Source organism: Lontra canadensis, unplaced genomic scaffold, assembly GCF_010015895.1.
Source record: "Lontra canadensis isolate GAN:19392208 unplaced genomic scaffold, GSC_riverotter_1.0 scaffold40, whole genome shotgun sequence".
Taxonomy (NCBI): Eukaryota; Metazoa; Chordata; class Mammalia; order Carnivora; family Mustelidae; genus Lontra; species Lontra canadensis.
The window spans coordinates 11,300,621-11,317,376 of record NW_022631034.1 but is presented as its reverse complement, the minus strand read 5'-3'; the positions used below and the strand labels follow the sequence as shown (position 1 = coordinate 11,317,376).

The following is a 16,756-nucleotide window of genomic DNA, read 5'->3' as shown; positions in this document are numbered from 1 at the left end:
TTTGGTCAAGAAATGATGTTTTTGTGAACTGTAAGATGACCTCAATAAAACTGGCCCTGGACACATACTAGGTTACTAAGTGTAGTTACAGCGGAATTTTAGGAACAATCACGGTTTTTAAAAGGAAAAGGGCAGTCATAATTTCACAGCCTCATCCACACTACACAAAAATACCGAAATCAGCTAGGGAACTAAGAGGCCTCAAGCCTGAATTCATCCCCACTTGTAATAAAACACATCTGCCAATCTATAATTAAAATACAGGGACACTTTACTACCCTGAAAATCAGGACGAGATCCCGCCGGGCCCGGAGGACGTTTTCAGAAACATCTCCGCGTGGCATCCCGGGCGCCCTTCTCCCAGGCACACTCCTGGTTGCGGCGCTCTCGAGATACTGTAGCGTCGTCCTTACGCCTGTCGACGTTACCCTCTTTCCCTTGGATACAGAAAATTACCCTAGGCGCGACATTCACCCACAGTCCCTCCCCGAGTCTGCAACCAATAAAAACCAACTACTCTTTCTTGAGGTCTTCAAAAATGCAAGCCAACCGGGGTCGCCGCGCCGGTCGCACCCACCACCCCGGAAGTAGAAGCAACACAGTCTCAACAAGAGAATGCGCACAGAGGTGGCGCCAAAATAAACTCCACTCTCGCGAGATCTTAAACACAAGTCTCGCGACATCCTTCTGCCTCTCCTTGTTTTTTTAGCCCCACCCCCACACCAGTTCGTTGCCTCAAAACATCGCGAGATTTTCTCCTTTCAGTCTCCGCCCCTTTACGGCACGATGGTCGCACAAGAATGTGATACAGGCTCGACGGCCGCCATTTTCTTTCTTTCTTAGCAGTTGGCTGAGGGAAGGTGTCTGCGAAGAAGCGGCAGCGGCCACTGTAGCGTAGGCATGGCAGACTACTCAACAGTGCCTCCACCTTCTTCTGGTTCAGCTGGTGGTGGAGGCGGCGGCGGCGGTGGTGGGGGAGTTAACGATGCTTTCAAAGATGCGCTGCAGAGAGCACGGCAGGTAAGTCTGGACCTCGCGGCGGGATCCCGAACGCTCATGGTAATTGGCCGCTGGCTGAGTAGGCCGCTACTTCTTCGCGCATGAGGAAGAGGAAAGAAGTGCCCTTCCGGGCCCTGAAATGTGAGGAGATTTATGGTTCCCCATGTTGGTGATACAGTTCGGAGGCCGGAGCTCGGTTTTGTGTATCTTGGCGTCTAAGCCATTTAGAACCCCAACGCATGTTACGCATAGATGGCTTTAGGTCTTTCGCTTCTGCGGCAGTCGCGCTTCTTTCACTGAGGAGTTAGCGTGGCATTTCCTTTTTTTCAGTTTGAACATTTTTCCGTGGGATAAAGCGCGCGTAGTTTTTACACAATGGTATGGAAGGTTCTGGTAATGAGTTTGGGAGAGGACTAGGGTCTGTCCTCAGGAACCGTGATAAGGGAGGGATATGTCAGTACAGCAGTCTTTACAGCTTCCAGCTCGTTCGGGCTGTCTCAAAATTAATCTTCCTGTATCATTCACTTTCACGTCTTCAAGGAAGAGAGCACTAGTATCCCGTGTTAGAATCCTTCCTCAGGGCAGGATTTATGTGTCAGTGTGTTCTACCAGCCCGTTCCTCTTATTTCTCAAAATGGCTTCAAGCCCATTATATCCGAGTTTCAGTTTGAATCTGCCTCTCTGTTCAGAGTCGTAAACTGACCAGACCTCTTTGTATTACGTAGGTGCGTACATTTGCCCTGAAGGCAGTTCTTTCCCAAACGGGGAAAAAAAAAAAAATTACTCCAGGAAATTTAAAGGCTTCTTAATTGGAACTTTATTAGATGGTCCCTTAACATAACTATAACTTAGAGTGTGTGATGTTGGTATGGAGTTGTATGTAAGCAAAATAATTTTATTCTAGTTACGACATTTTTAGGTTATAGCGTTAAGCGAACGGGAATCAGAAACTAATTTTGTGGTATGTTTTGTTTGCGTTAGTTAACTTTGTTAACCTTTTTCACTCTCCAGTTGCATCAAAGCATCATTTGAGTCAAACTGCGTGAACTCTGTAATAATGTAACAAGTGGCTCTTATTTTTACAATGTGAACATATAACAACTTACCTGTAGTTGTGTATGATCAGAAATAGCCAAAGTCACCATTAATACTAATTGTGTAATATTTCACATGAATTTTCTTTCATCTGAACGTTTTTGTAATAGCGACTGAAACATTTATATAATGACATAAACTGTTAGAGGGTTATTATTAGATTGGTTGAAGGACTCACCTGCATTACTTTATTTGACCAGTGTATTGAATTAATTTGTGCTACACACTGAACTTAGATACTAGAGATTTTTTTACTGTGTGAATTGTATTTCTGCCTTCTAGGAAGTGATGATACAATCAAGGAACCAAATGCAAATGAATAGTAGTATCTGATAAATGCATTCAGAGAGGAGTAGACAAAAATGGGCACCGTTAATTTATCCACTTGTTTTGTAAACATTTATAGAGTTCCTGCTGTGAGTCAGGCACTGTACACAACACCAAAGAGTGGGGTGCCTAACTGCCAAAGGACTGATATTTTAAGCAAGGCATTAAAGAATGAGTGAAAGTTTGATCAGTGGAAAAAAGAAGCAGCATGTGCAAAGGTATGAGGGTTTTGGAATGACAGGAACCCAGGAATGAAGTCACTGGAGGATAATGTTGGTTGGGGAGGAGGGTGGAAATTGAGGTGAGTACAGATGAATACAACTTCTGAAAGGCCTCGGGTTGCCATGCTTTAATTAAAAATTGGACTTAATTATTTGGCTAAGCTGTAATTTCCTGATTATGTTAGATGGCTTTTTTAAATATAGAAATTGCCCTCAAACTGTGGATTTCCTGTACTCTCTTTTTATGCCAATAGGTCGGCTGCCTCAATGCTCTTGTTATAATGATATGATTCTTTATAGATGTTTTGCTGTAATACTTTGATTGTTTCTTTACAGAATTGATCTTAAGCCTGAGATTCCTAAATTTAGCTTTTGATTTGAATTTCCCCTTCTGATTACATTTGAAGATGCCTCTATAGGTCAGTTGTAGCTGCTTGTCTGATATATAAATGGAATACAGGGAGGAGTACTTGGACTGAAGAAACAAGTTAGGTTAATATCTGAACTACTTTTTCCTTATCTATATTAAAAGCATGCTGGATTATATTTCCAAAATCTTCATCTAACGTTAAGTTTCTTTTTTTTTTTTTTTAAAGATTTTATTTATTTATTTGACAGAGATCACAAGTAGGCAGAGAGGCAGGCAGAGAGAGAGAGGAGGAAGCAGGCTTCCTGCAGAGCAGAGAGCCCGATGTGGGGCTTGATCCCAGGACCCTGAGATCATGACCTGAGCCGAAGGCAGAGGCTTTAACCCACTGAGCCACCCAGGCGCCCTAAGTTTCTTTTTTTTTGTCCAGCGTATTATGCTGTGTTATTGGAAGGAAGAGGTGTAAGAACAGCTTCTTGCCCTCAGAACTGTGTACTAACGGGGATGCTCTTGGCTTTTTTTAACTGGACGGTTCTTTGTTAATGCAGGACAAGTGGTTACTGCCTAGCTCATTTTGCCATCTGTTAATTTAGACCAAATTGCTCAATCATTTTTCCAGAGAATTCCAATGGCTTATTTTTTAATGTGTAATTTCCAGATTTTTAAATACTCTCTGAGCTAAATTCAGCACGGGGCACCAGCTTGCTTCTCTAGTTTAGGGTTTCCAGCCGGTACACTGGAGAGATCTCTATTTGTGTATTTCAAGCTGTGACTCCAAAGGGTGGGTTGGGATTCTTTGGTTAGGAGTTTGGTGATCACACTAAGGCAGGTTTGTCTCTGAAATGTTGAAAGATCAAAATGTATCTCTCTACCTTTTTTCTCCTTGACATTAGGAAGATAGAAGTGAATCAGAGTGGGACTCCATCGTTGGTAGAACACGCATTAAAGCAAGAGTATAAGCCTTGATTCTTTAGCTTCTAAACAACTATTAGTCTTTAAGTACTGTTATTCTTGGACTCTCTTCCTTGATTGTAAAAGTGATGCAAGCTGCAATTGTTGTTTGAATGCAATGAAAATTTTATAAAATAGAATTGTTTTTCAGTTAACGTTAATTTCTATTGAAAACTAGGCTTGAGTAGGCTTTTGGGGGGGTTGGTTTGTTCCTACATTTGGTAACAGGATAGCAAAGCTTAATTATGATAAATTCCTCTGTTGTAGGAGGGGACAGTGTTAAAAATGGTTGTTAGTATTCTTACTGAGAGTTCTCTTCTAATGTCTTTGTACTGTTTCTGAATGTTTAAGATGGTGTTACTAATTCTCTTGAGTGAACTAAGTATCAACCTTTCATTTTCATTTGGATAGTTTTAGAACTATTCAATGAATAATGAATAATAGGGAGGTATAAATAAGTATCCTTTCTCTGTGCAGAAGTTCCTTGGCGTTCAAGGAGTGGTGTTCTGCAAACTCACGCAGCATTTACAAAAGCTAACTGCAGAAGGTACTCACTGCTTAAGATCATCAGCAGTTATTGTCTTGTCTGGCCTGAAATAGTTCTTCTGAAATCAGTACCAGGCGGTGTATTTAAGTAATAAGGAACAATTCAAATGTTAATTAAGCCTTTTAAAACTTGGTGGAAAAGCAGTTGTTTTCAGGTTTGATGAAGAAACCTTTCAGAAAAGAAGTAAGATTTTATAGCTGCCCAAAGACATGGAACAGGCTTTTGAGTAAGTGAAAGGATGATTAAGGAAGGTTAGATTGACCAAAGCCTTTTTTTTTTTTTTTTTTTTTAAAGTAATCTCTACACCCAATGTGGACCCTGAGTTCAGGAGTCACAGATTCTTCTGACTGAGACAGCCAGGTGCCCCCCCCCCAAAAAAAACCTTTTTTAAATCAAGCATTTTTAATATTTAATCCTGGTGTGCTTTGAAGAAAAGGGAAATCTAGAAACCCTAGGAAGTACAGTTGGGAATTGAATATATATTCAATTTTAAGTGATACATAAGTGGATTTTAAGACTCAAGTCTTTGAATATACTTAATCCTTTCCAGTTTTCTATTTCTAATGAAGCATGAAGCAGTTCACATCAGGATTCTTTGGGGGAAATTCTAGGCACCAGATGTTTGAATTTCCTCAGTAATTTTTTATCATGGAAAATTTCAGACATACTCAGAATTAGCAGAATAATGTAATGAGGCCCTAATGAGCGTATCACTCACATTTGATGCTTACCCCCTTCTAGTAATTAGCATGGAGCTATATAGAAATTGGACCGTCTCCACCATTGACTTACCATGTAACCTGAGTTAAGTTCCCTCTTGAGATTTTAGTGGATCACTATCTCACTAAGTATTCTCATCTCTTAGGGTCGTTGTGATGATTCGGTAACAAAATTAGTATAAAACATATAATATGGAGTTTTGCCTATTGCTGGCACTCAGCAATATTAGTTCCATATCTCATTTCATAAAAAATGAAGTAAATACTCTTAAAGAAATACATGAAATATATTGAACATATTGAATTTGTTCAATATATTTAGTATATTGAACTTAATATACTGAATATATTGAAATATATGAAAAAATACACATTTTCTTTTACTGATTGTGTCCTGTCTTGTGACTTGAGGCTGCTGTTTTTTTAATATGATGTTTAGGTAAGTGTAAGCAGTTACTTGCCCCACTCTAAAAAAGTTTTTAGGAATGAAACAATTTATTTTTCTGTAGCTGAGACTTTTCTTAGAGATACAGCTTCCCAGGCTTCCCCCACCCCCATTTTTCCATAGAATAGGTTTGTCTGATAGAAATATAATGCAAGTCACATATTTTATTTAATGCAACATACCCGAAATGTTACATGTGTACAATTAAAAAAAAAAAAAAACTGAGATGCTTTCCACTCTTTGATTTAAGTTTTCAGTATCCATTTGTGTACTTAATATTTAATTCGGGCTAGCCAGAAATACTCAATAAATAACCATGTGTGGCTAGCATCTACCTTATTAGACAACACAGCCTTGGAATCCCATAAGGTGTTCACATTCTCTGTGCCTACAGCACATTTTTTTTTTTTTTTTTTTTTAAGATTTTATTTATTTATTTGACAGAGAGAGAAAGATCACAAGTAGGCAGAGAGGCAGGCAGAGAGAGGGAGGGAAGCAGGCTCCCTGCCAAGCAGAGAGCCCGATGCGGGGCTCGATCCCAGGACCCTGAGATCATGACCTGAGCTGAAAGCAGAGGCTTAACCCACTGAGCCACCCAGGCGCCCCCCTACAGCACATTTTTGAAGTGTCATGGGAAAGAGCCATGGAGAAGATAGAATTAGAACCACATTTTCCCCAAAGCTATTTACGTGGTCAGTTGATTCTGAAGATTCCCGATTGATTACTTCTTTATTTGTTCTTACAGAAATTTATAAGAAGCTTAATTCCAGATGATAATTTTTTAACTCCTTAAAGTTATTAATGGTATTAATGATAGTGATACATGGCCCTGTAATTTTTGTTTTTCTTTCATATTTTTTATGTATTAGGTATTTGGTATATATATGTATGAGAAAATATAGCACTAAGTAGTGTATAGTAGTTATGATGTTATCCTTAATGATGGTGTGCTTTTGTTTTTTAAGATTGCAGCAAAAATTGGAGGTGATGCTGGTACATCACTGAATTCAAATGACTATGGTTATGGGGGACAAAAAAGACCTTTGGAAGATGGAGGTAAGTTATAGTCATAAGTATTTTAATTGTTTCACACACAGGTTAGTTGAAGGTGATTTTCAATATTTTTCAATTTTTTTTTACTGAAACATTGCTTTTATAATGTTCTTAAAATTGTAAGGTTTATGTTGGCCTCAAGAGAAAAGGGGGGGAAAGACCTTAGACAAGGTAGGTAAAATTTTGAGTCAATCAGCCAGTTTTGTCTTAGTAGAAAACAACAATTTCTCTTTTAGGATTGTGCCAGATTGACAGTTTGCACAGACATCTTGTTAATATACTGAAAAGAACAAAAATATAAAATGTTTAGAAGACATTTCACTGGTTTTTCTCATCATATGTGAATTAATCTTTATATGCTATGTTTTTATTGTTTTGCTATTTCAGATTTCACTTTAAAGGTTGATGTTGCTATAGCTTGCTACTGTAGTGTGTTGCAGGTTATACCTTTTTTTATGTTACTTTTTTTGTTTTAGTACCTTGTTTTGTGTTTCAGGTTTAACTCAAAATGTGGCTTAAAACAGATTTACAGTGCTTTGCATTTTTTAAAAAAACGTAATTGTTGAAGCTTCTGAACTTAGAAGTCTGCAAGTATTTTTTGTTTTAGATTTGATGTATGAATTTTGATACATTTTCTTTTTGCCCTTTTATTTACTTAATTTTTTTTTAAGGAGGATTCTGAATGAGCCTGTAGAATGTATTTGTAGCTTTTGACCAGGTGTACTTGGTTTCCTTTTATTTAAGTGTCTTTCACATTTATAGTGAGGTTTTAATATACAAAAAAATGAGCTAATGATGCTTCAGATGTTGTATGTAATGTATTCTTTTTATTTTATGTGTAGATGGCTCTTGGACAAGTCCGAGCAGTACAACACACTGGGAGGGAATGCCCTCTCCTTTTAAAGGCAGGAATTTTTATTTATTACCTGTGTTTAGTATGTAACCGTGAAATAAACCAGTGGATTCTTAAATGGACACAAATAATTCTTGGATTATGTGTCTGAATTTTTGCTGCACAACATTCTGATGTTTAATCATTTAAGTTTGAAGGGGGGAGGAAAATGTAGTACTTTCAGATGTAGGTTGTCTATTCTAAGGTATGCATTGTATTCATCTGTGTAAAGGATGTAGATGAAGGTAGTCATGTAGTTGCTTTGAGTTTTTCTGCTGAAGTGTATGCTGTGAAATGTTTGGTTAGGAACAGTAGAATAGTTTAGATTGAGATTGCCTTGTAATGTGATTTTTTTATTATTTTGCATAGCCTTGTGGTCACTGTCAGATACACTCAACTTTGATATGTCAAATTTTCACATTTTGATAGGTTCTGTTTTTCTTCCAGTCTTCAGTTCCTACAGTGGGAAGCATCATTAGCCTTTAGCATGTGATATTTTGCTAGTAATGGACCTAAATACTTTGTCTTGTATCATTCTAAAGTGCTTAACATACATTAAGGTCAGTGATTTGATAAAATCAAAAAGAATTTTTTTAAATGTCTGTGCATCTTTTAAACATGAAGAGAATGAAAGAAATGTAATGTTTCTTTTGATTACTAAGAGTTTGGGATAAGTTTTGTCACTTTTGGTTCAAATGATCAACAATTACCTACAGCTGTTTCAATAAGTGTTTACATTGATATTCTTGCTTGGGCACGGGTTAGCTAAGTCTTGTATTTGTACTTACTGGCAAAAAGTTAAAAGGCTCTTAATTTTGCAGATCAACCAGATGCTAAGAAAGTTGCTCCTCAAAATGACTGTAAGTATTTTAAATTGGGTTAAAAGCTAAAGTAACTGAATTTTAATATCAGAGTTTTATTCCTAGTTTTTGTTGGGTGTCTTCAGAGTTAGTTGATGGCCAGAATACTTTAGAATGAATGTCTTTGTAAATAATACTTCTTGTCTTCATAATCTCGTACTTGAATTATGGCTAGACATATATTCATACGATTTGATGGCTGAATTATTTTCATATTCAATTTTATAGCACCATTTTTTAACCTAAGCTTGTGCCCCTTGAGAAAGAACGGTTTCTTTCTATGTCATTGCTAATGATACCTGCTGTTTCACTGACTTTCTTGCCCACTGTCAATGTTGATTTAAGTATTCTGCCTAAAAGTTTACTCTCAAAGGTGGTGTTTTCTGTGTGTATGGGAAAGATTTTAGTATGGCTTGATGTAATTGTATTGTTAAATATGTGTGAACTTAAAGTTTTCATTTTATTTGATTTTTTGGTAGCTTTTGGAACACAGTTACCACCGATGCATCAGCAACAAAGGTATAGTGAAAGGCTTTTCGAAGAGTACTTTGCAAGTTTTAGTTGAAATGTCTGTAAAAACACAAATTAGTATATAGTGAATATGTGCCTGTATATTCTTTTTTGTTTATTCATTTCTGTCCATTTTAGTTGAGAACAGAATAATCATTTTTCCTTTTGAGTGAGATACATTTGTAATTTGGAAGGAAGGTCGAATTAGCCACATATTTGAAGAACTAAAGCAAATGAAAATAATTGTTAAGAAAACATTCCCTGAACCTCCACCCCAGCTCCTTTGCATTTAATGCTTTCAGGCTGTTTATCTACCATACCCTCCTCAGTTGGTGTGTGTCCCATTAAGATTCTGACTTGAACTACTCAAGCTGCTTTTTGACTATGAATATGTGCCTGAAAACCTAGTTTAAGCCATTAGACTTCCTTTTTTTTTTTTTTTTTTTTGAAGATTTTATTTATTCATTTGACAGACCGAGATCACAAGCAGGCAGGGGGTGGGGAAGCAGGCTCCCTGGCAAGCAGAGAGCCCGATGCGGGGCTCAATCCCAGGACCCCTGGGACCATGACCTGAGCCAAAGGCAGAGGCTTTAACCCACTGAGCCACCCAGTTGCCCCCTAGACTTCCATTTTTATTGGATTACCTTTTGAATGTAATCAGTTCTCTTTCTTTGAAGGAAAATGTTAGTTTTTGTTTTTTGTTAGCAGGTCTGTAATGACAGAAGAATACAAAGTTCCAGATGGAATGGTTGGATTTAGTAAGTACTCTAATTTTTAAAGCTTTGAAAACAATCAAAACATACTTTACAGTCTTAGCAAATAATTTTTTTTTTTTCTTTACTAGTAATTGGCAGAGGTGGTGAACAGATTTCACGCATACAACAAGAATCTGGATGCAAAATACAGATAGCTCCTGGTAATGTTATTCACTTGCTATTTTCAAAGTGACTGGAAAATTAGTGTTTTTTTTTTAAGTAACTATCGCTCCTGGTAATGTTATTCTCTTGCTATTTTCAAAGTGACTTGAAAATTAGCGTATTTTTTTAAGTAACTATCGAAAGTGATATTGTTATCTTTTTTTGGCCTAAAATATTTTTGTGTTTTTTTATTTAATTATAGACAGTGGTGGCCTTCCAGAAAGGTCTTGTATGCTAACTGGAACACCTGAATCTGTCCAGTAAGTATGAAATCATATGCCTGAGGCCAGCCCCTCTTTCCTACTGAAGGACATTGCCCCTAAATTTAATTGATTTTATCCTGCACTATTAGTTTTCCCATTTTCTAGCTAATTTCTAACAATATATAAAGATGCTGAAAAATCCCTCCATCTTAACAAAAACTGTCCTCAAACCTCACATTTTCTGCTTCTCTGCCTCCTTACATAATAAAATTCCTTAAAGGGAGTAGCTCTCTTCACCATGTCGTTTGCATCTGTTTTCATTTTGTCTTGAACTTTTATGAATCAGACTTTTATTCCCATGGTTCCATTGAAGTTGCTCTTTTCAAGATCTCATATGGCCTCTGCATCTTTCCACCCATCAACATTGTTTGACACAGGGAACCACTTTCCTAGAGATATTCCCTCCCTAGCTGCTTTCTCAGTCATTCTTGGTCATCCAGCTTTATCTTCCTGGCCTTTCAAGTATGAAAGTGCCAGAAAATTCAGTTCTCCTACAGTCTGTCTACGTGTACTCCTCAGATTACTTCATTTATTCTTTCACAAACTTTAATATATACATAGCTTTATATATCATAAATTTTATATACTCCTAAATTGTTATTTTCAGCCTTGCTCTCTTTTTCTAACTTACAGAGTCCTATCAAGCTGCTCACTTAGTATTTCCACTTGAATATCTACTAGACATTTCAGACTTTGGATTGTTCATAATTTTTTTCCACCCCGTTATCTAGTCTGCTTTGTCCTCTACTCATCTCAGTATATGGTAGCACTGTTTTAATACTCTTTTATCTTTTTCTTTGGGTACCTGGTTGGCACAGTCCTTTAAGCACCGGACTCTTGGTTTCAGCTCAGGTCTTGTGAGGTTGGGCTCTGCACTCAGCAGAGTCTGCCTGAAACTTTCCCTCTTCCTCTACCACTTCCCCTACCCCACCCCTGAACATGAGCACTCCAAAATAAATTTTAAAATTTGTTAAAATTACCTTTATCTTTTTCTTGTCTTTCATTTATCCATAAGCAATGCTTTGGTCATTTTTCTTCAAAATTTATTTGGAATCCAGCCTCTTCTTGCCATCTTCTGTACTATTACCTTGTCTGTGACCATTTGTCTATATTTCAACATTTCAGCATGTTTCCATTCTTTTTATTTTAGCCTTGTTCAGAAGTAGTCTTTTCTTAGAATAGTATAGCCATATGATCTTTTTAAAATGTGAATCAGGGGGTGTCTGGGTGGCTCAGTCGTTGGGCGTCTGCCTTCGGCTCAGGTCATGGTCCCAGAGTCCTGGGATCAGGTCCCACATCGGGCTCCCTGCTCCACGGGAAGCCTGCTTCTCCCTCTCCCACTCCCTCTGCTGTGTTCCCTCTCTCGCTGTCTCTCTCTGTGTCAAATAAATAAATAAAATCTTAAAAAAAAATGTGAATCAGTTTATGTCATTACTTTGCTCAGATCCTCTAATGCTTCACCATGTCTTTATCATGGCTTGATTTACCTGCCACCTTTCTCACTTCATTTTTTACCTCTTCTCCCAACTCACTGTGTTTAAGCCCCATTTAGCTTCTGTTCTTTCAGCACACCAAGCATGCTTCTCATCTGAGACCTTTGCAAATTCCTGTTTCTTCTCTCTGGAACATTTTGCCCTCTGATATTTTCATAGTTTCTCCCTCTCTTCCTCTACATTTTAGTTCAGATATCTTATCAGTAAAGTCTTTTATGTCTGCTTTGCATGAAATAGCATATCTTTATGTACACATTCTGTCCCCCTTATTCTGTTTTAATTTTGTTTGTATCACTTAACCAAACATGCTGTTTTTTAGTTATTTAATCAAGGTAAGCTGTACCAGAAGGGACCCTGTGCATTTCATTCAGTGTTGTAATTCTATTACCTAGTATTGTACTTGGTATATAGTTAACATTTCTTAAGTATTTTTGAATGGATAAATAAATTTTAATGTGTGAGTGACCAAAGTGGTGTTTTAAAATTGGAAATACATCATTCAGTTATTGGCAGAGTAGCTTAATTCTTCCATGACTTTCAAAGTAAAGTGGAAAAAAAAGTAGAGTGCTACTTCTTGGAAATTTAGGACTGTTCTCAAAAATACTGCAAATTGTATACCTAGAAAATTTATTGTGTTATCATTCTTTGTCCCTGATGGTATGTTCTCTTAATTAAAATTATTAAATTAGCTTTAAGCCACCTAAATCTGAATTGGGATGGGGGAAGTATGTAATCATATTGTGTTTCTGTATTTGGATAAGTTTTTGAGTATGCCATAACTTACTGTTTGACTCCTAATTTGTTAACAGATCAGCAAAACGATTATTGGACCAGATTGTTGAAAAAGGAAGACCAGCCCCTGGCTTCCACCATGGTGATGGACCAGGAAATGCAGTTCAAGAAATCATGATTCCAGCTAGCAAGGCAGGATTAGTTATTGGAAAGGGGGGAGAAACTATTAAACAACTTCAGGTATTATTCTGTAAAGTGATTAGTTTTCATCTGTTTTGAAGCCAGTTCGTTTCCACTTCCCTTTTGTTAATACATATGATTTCTGTGATTAATAGGAGCGGGCTGGAGTTAAAATGGTTATGATTCAAGATGGACCTCAGAACACTGGTGCTGACAAACCTCTTAGGATTACAGGAGACCCATACAAAGTACAGGTAAACTTGTTTATATTTTACATAGAAGGATTTGGGAACAGAATGGGCAAAACACATAAGAATATAATTACTGTGTTTTGAGACATGCCTTGTAAGTTGGGTGTTTTGTTTTGTGTTTTGTTTGTACTTCAGCAAGCCAAGGAAATGGTATTAGAGTTAATCCGTGATCAAGGTGGTTTCAGAGAAGTTCGAAATGAGTATGGGTCAAGAATAGGAGGAAATGAAGGGATAGATGTAAGTAAAAATACACATTTAGAGATGGTTGTATACTAATTCATAAATACATGTGTTTTTCTTGTTCTGTGTTACATAGCCTTCTTTAACATTGGATTCCTGCCCTCTCTCCCCGTAACTTACACCTTAGAGTACAGAATATAAATCTTGTTACCCTATTTGATGCAACCATAGTGCTGTATATACTTTTATGATTTGAGATAGATTAATTTTCAGGGAATAGCTTTCCTTAATACTTAGTTTTCTTTGTATAAGGTCCCCATTCCAAGATTTGCTGTTGGCATTGTAATAGGAAGAAATGGAGAGATGATTAAAAAAATACAAAATGATGCTGGTGTTCGAATTCAGTTTAAGCCAGGTGAGTACATATTTCGTTATCTATATGTTATTAGCAGTTACTTTTTTGACATGCATTGTTGCTAACTCAAACCATTTTGTTTGTTTTGAAGATGATGGAACAACACCTGATAGAATAGCACAAATAACAGGACCTCCAGACCGATGTCAGCATGCTGCAGAAATTATTACAGACCTTCTTCGAAGTGTTCAGGTTTGACAGATGTTAATATTTTTATTGTTTTGTTTTCATTTAAAAAATATTTTTTTCAAGTCTGAAAGGGTTCCCCCTCCCATTTAGTTTTGTATAAGAATTTGTCAGCTGATACTTTGTTAATAACTAAGAAGTTTAAGTTGCTTTGAGGTAGACCTCTTAGAGCAGGAAGGTAGCTATGTAAATGGATTGTCTTGCTTATCACAGTATAAAAATAGTGGGTATTACTTGTTGACTGTTTGGCAGTCATATCATCTCCCAGCCTCTTTAAACTTCTGGTTTAGGAAAATGAAGGTTGAGGAAGATAGACATGGAATGACTATCATGGAAAGAAGAGTACGCTTCTATGTTGACTTCGTTTCTTTCCTTCTCTAGGCTGGTAATCCTGGTGGACCTGGACCTGGTGGTCGTGGAAGAGGTAGAGGTCAAGGCAACTGGAACATGGGACCACCTGGTGGACTACAGGAATTTAATTTCATTGTACCAACTGGGAAAACTGGATTAATAATAGGAAAAGGCAATATATTTTAAACTCTTAATGTTTTGATATATAGGAAAAATTTAACACATGACTTGATTTTTCTGGATGCTATTTCTAATGTACACCAGTAGCAGTGATTTTTCCTTGGCTGTATCTTACGTTGATTTGTAACGAAAACATAAAGGAAGGGCCTTATATATAAAATAAAAATGTGATAGGAATCACATTGGCTACTAGAGAAGGGACCAACAGTTTTAATTATTAATGTAAGAAACTTTAGACCGAAAAAGTGGTTTGGAATTTTGTGTCATTTGCTTTTTCCTAACTCACATCTTCTTAAAATTTAGGATTTTTTAGTAAGTGTGTTGGTTTATGTTACTTGTAAAAGCAATTTATTTGAGCCAGATATTTTGATAAGTTAGTTTTTCTGTTATAATTCATTTTATGGTTGGGTATAGACATACTAATTTAGGTCTTAAAAACTTGAATGTGTTTTAGGAGAAGCATGAAATGCCTTATAGAACTTGATTTACAAGTGTAGAAAAATGGAAAATCTAAAAGAATATTGGCAAATGGAATACTGCTCAAAACTTTTATGGCTCTCTTAATTGTGACGATTTTCATTTAGGTAGTTACTTTTGTATCCTTTGGATCTTTAGAGAAATTACTGTGTTTTGATTTTAGGAGGTGAAACCATAAAAAGCATAAGCCAACAGTCTGGTGCAAGAATAGAACTTCAGAGAAATCCTCCACCTAATGCAGATCCTAATATGAAATTATTTACAATTCGTGGCACTCCACAGCAAATAGACTATGCGCGGCAACTTATAGAAGAAAAGATTGGTGTGAGTGTGCTTTAAACTTCAATTTCTAGGGGTGCATGCCTGGCTCAGTTGGTAGAGCATGTGACTCTTGATATCTAGGTAGTGAATTCAAGCCCCCACATTGGGCAGAGAGCTTACTTAAAAAATAAATAGGGACGCCTGATTCAGTTGGTTGGGCATCTGCCTTTGGCTGGGGTCGTGATCCTGGGGTGTCCTGGGTTTGAGCCCCACATTGGGCTCCCTGCTCAGCGGGGAGCCTGCTCCTCCCTATCCCCGACCCTGCTTGTGTGCTCAGTCTCTAATGAATAAATAAAATCTTTTAAAAAAAAAGAGTTCAAAAAAACCAAATACATAAATAGATAACTAACTTCAGCTTATACATAGATCCTCTTAGTTAAATAAGACATTAATTCACATGTTTCTGTAACTGCTATATAGAAAAATGCCAATTTCTAGTCTAAGACTATGTTTCATCATATAATGGGTACATGTAACATAGAGAAGACTCTCAAGCAGTGAAAAATAACCCAATTAAATATACATTTATAAGGGTTTAGAAACTTGTATTTGGGTGTGGATAAGTAGAAAACGGATAATGTTACTTGCAGATATGATGTTAGGGTTGGAGGGTTATCGAGTATACTTGAAGGGCATAGTTAATGGGAATTCAGTATTTAATAAGGGTTTATTTTACTCGGCCCTCGTGAGGCAGATATGAATTAAATGCATCCCCCACTTTAGAGTAGAAATTTACAAATCCAACTCTTAGACTGGCAGTGACTTTTAGGAAGTTTTAAAATATATACTACTTGAATGCTTTCCACCTCTACACATACCACACAGCTCTGATTCAGAATGTCTGGAACAGGGCCCAGCATCTAATTTTAAAAGGGTGTTCCAGGTGATTCAGACACATGGCCAAATTTGCAAATTTTTTCCTGGTGGTAGAACAGTTTCCTGGTGGTAGTACAAAAAATGCAGAGAGTCTTAAATGTGTTTGCTTATAAATGAGGAACTAGTGTTTTCTTGCATTCTTTTACTATAGAGCATAAGGGAGCATCTTAAGTTATTAATAACAATTAGAATTTCTTAGGAAAATTCTCCTTGATATTTGCCACACTGTGGATGGAATACAATAGAAGTTTCACCCTGTTTCTGTCTACAGAGAAAGACAAATAGGTGTATAAAAGATGCTTAAAGAATGTCTTGTAGGGGTTCCTGGCTGGTTCAGTCAGTAGAGCATGCAGCTGTTGATCTAAGGTTGTGAGTTCAAGCCGCACGTTGGGTGTAGAGATTACTTAAAAATAGAAAGAATGTATTCTAAAAATACATACAGATATTGTAAGTTCTGTGGTATGGACAGTAAGTGTTTAAAAACGTGAAGAAAATAATTCCGAACTTAGTAGTGGCAGAGATTGATGCTAGAAAAATGAACACGTCTTGGTTTAGGGTTTTATGATTCCTAACATGCATAGATCAAGGTTTCTAATAGCTTGATGGTCAAAAAGATAGATTGTTACTGAGAAGCAGTTTAGTATGGTGGTTAAGAGCATGAGACTCTGAAGTCATGTTGTTAGGATTCAGAATACTCCGACTCATTTACTAACTTTGGGACCTTGGAGTAAGCTATTTATACTCTGTTTGCCTCCCGTTTGTTCATCTATAAAGGAGAATAATAGTAGCTGCTTTACAGGATTGTAGGGATGAGTATCTGGCACATAGCCCTGTAAAAATAACTGATACTTTTTCAATAATCCATTTTTACTTTTTGGAAAGGATTGTTTATGGATAATGGAAGTGAGTGATAATGACAAGAGGTAGAGACTTAAAAGGATAAAATAA

The 16,756-nt window shown here is 36.9% G+C and overlaps 1 protein-coding gene across 19 annotated transcripts in view; it reads left to right on the top strand.

Annotated features, from left to right (window-relative positions):
* Nucleotides 1–778: 778 nt before the first annotated feature.
* Nucleotides 779–16,756, top strand: part of FUBP1 (far upstream element binding protein 1) — a 34,475-nt gene continuing 18,497 nt past the window's right edge. For 8 of the 19 annotated variants that reach the window (XR_004384117.1, XR_004384118.1, XM_032870165.1 and 5 more), the window contains exons 1-15: nt 779–1,020; nt 6,637–6,727; nt 7,567–7,629; nt 8,438–8,476; nt 8,956–8,995; nt 9,692–9,744; nt 9,831–9,902; nt 10,106–10,163; nt 12,469–12,631; nt 12,727–12,825; nt 12,958–13,059; nt 13,315–13,417; nt 13,509–13,609; nt 13,985–14,126; nt 14,775–14,935. Coding sequence is in view for 16 of the 19 variants with exons in the window: in XM_032870165.1 (XP_032726056.1) it covers nt 901–1,020; nt 6,637–6,727; nt 7,567–7,629; nt 8,438–8,476; nt 8,956–8,995; nt 9,692–9,744; nt 9,831–9,902; nt 10,106–10,163; nt 12,469–12,631; nt 12,727–12,825; nt 12,958–13,059; nt 13,315–13,417; nt 13,509–13,609; nt 13,985–14,126; nt 14,775–14,935 (1,407 nt within the window). In the remaining 3 variants the exon portion in view is untranslated. The other 11 variants (XR_004384119.1, XM_032870169.1, XM_032870167.1 and 8 more) reach the window with 7 other exon arrangements.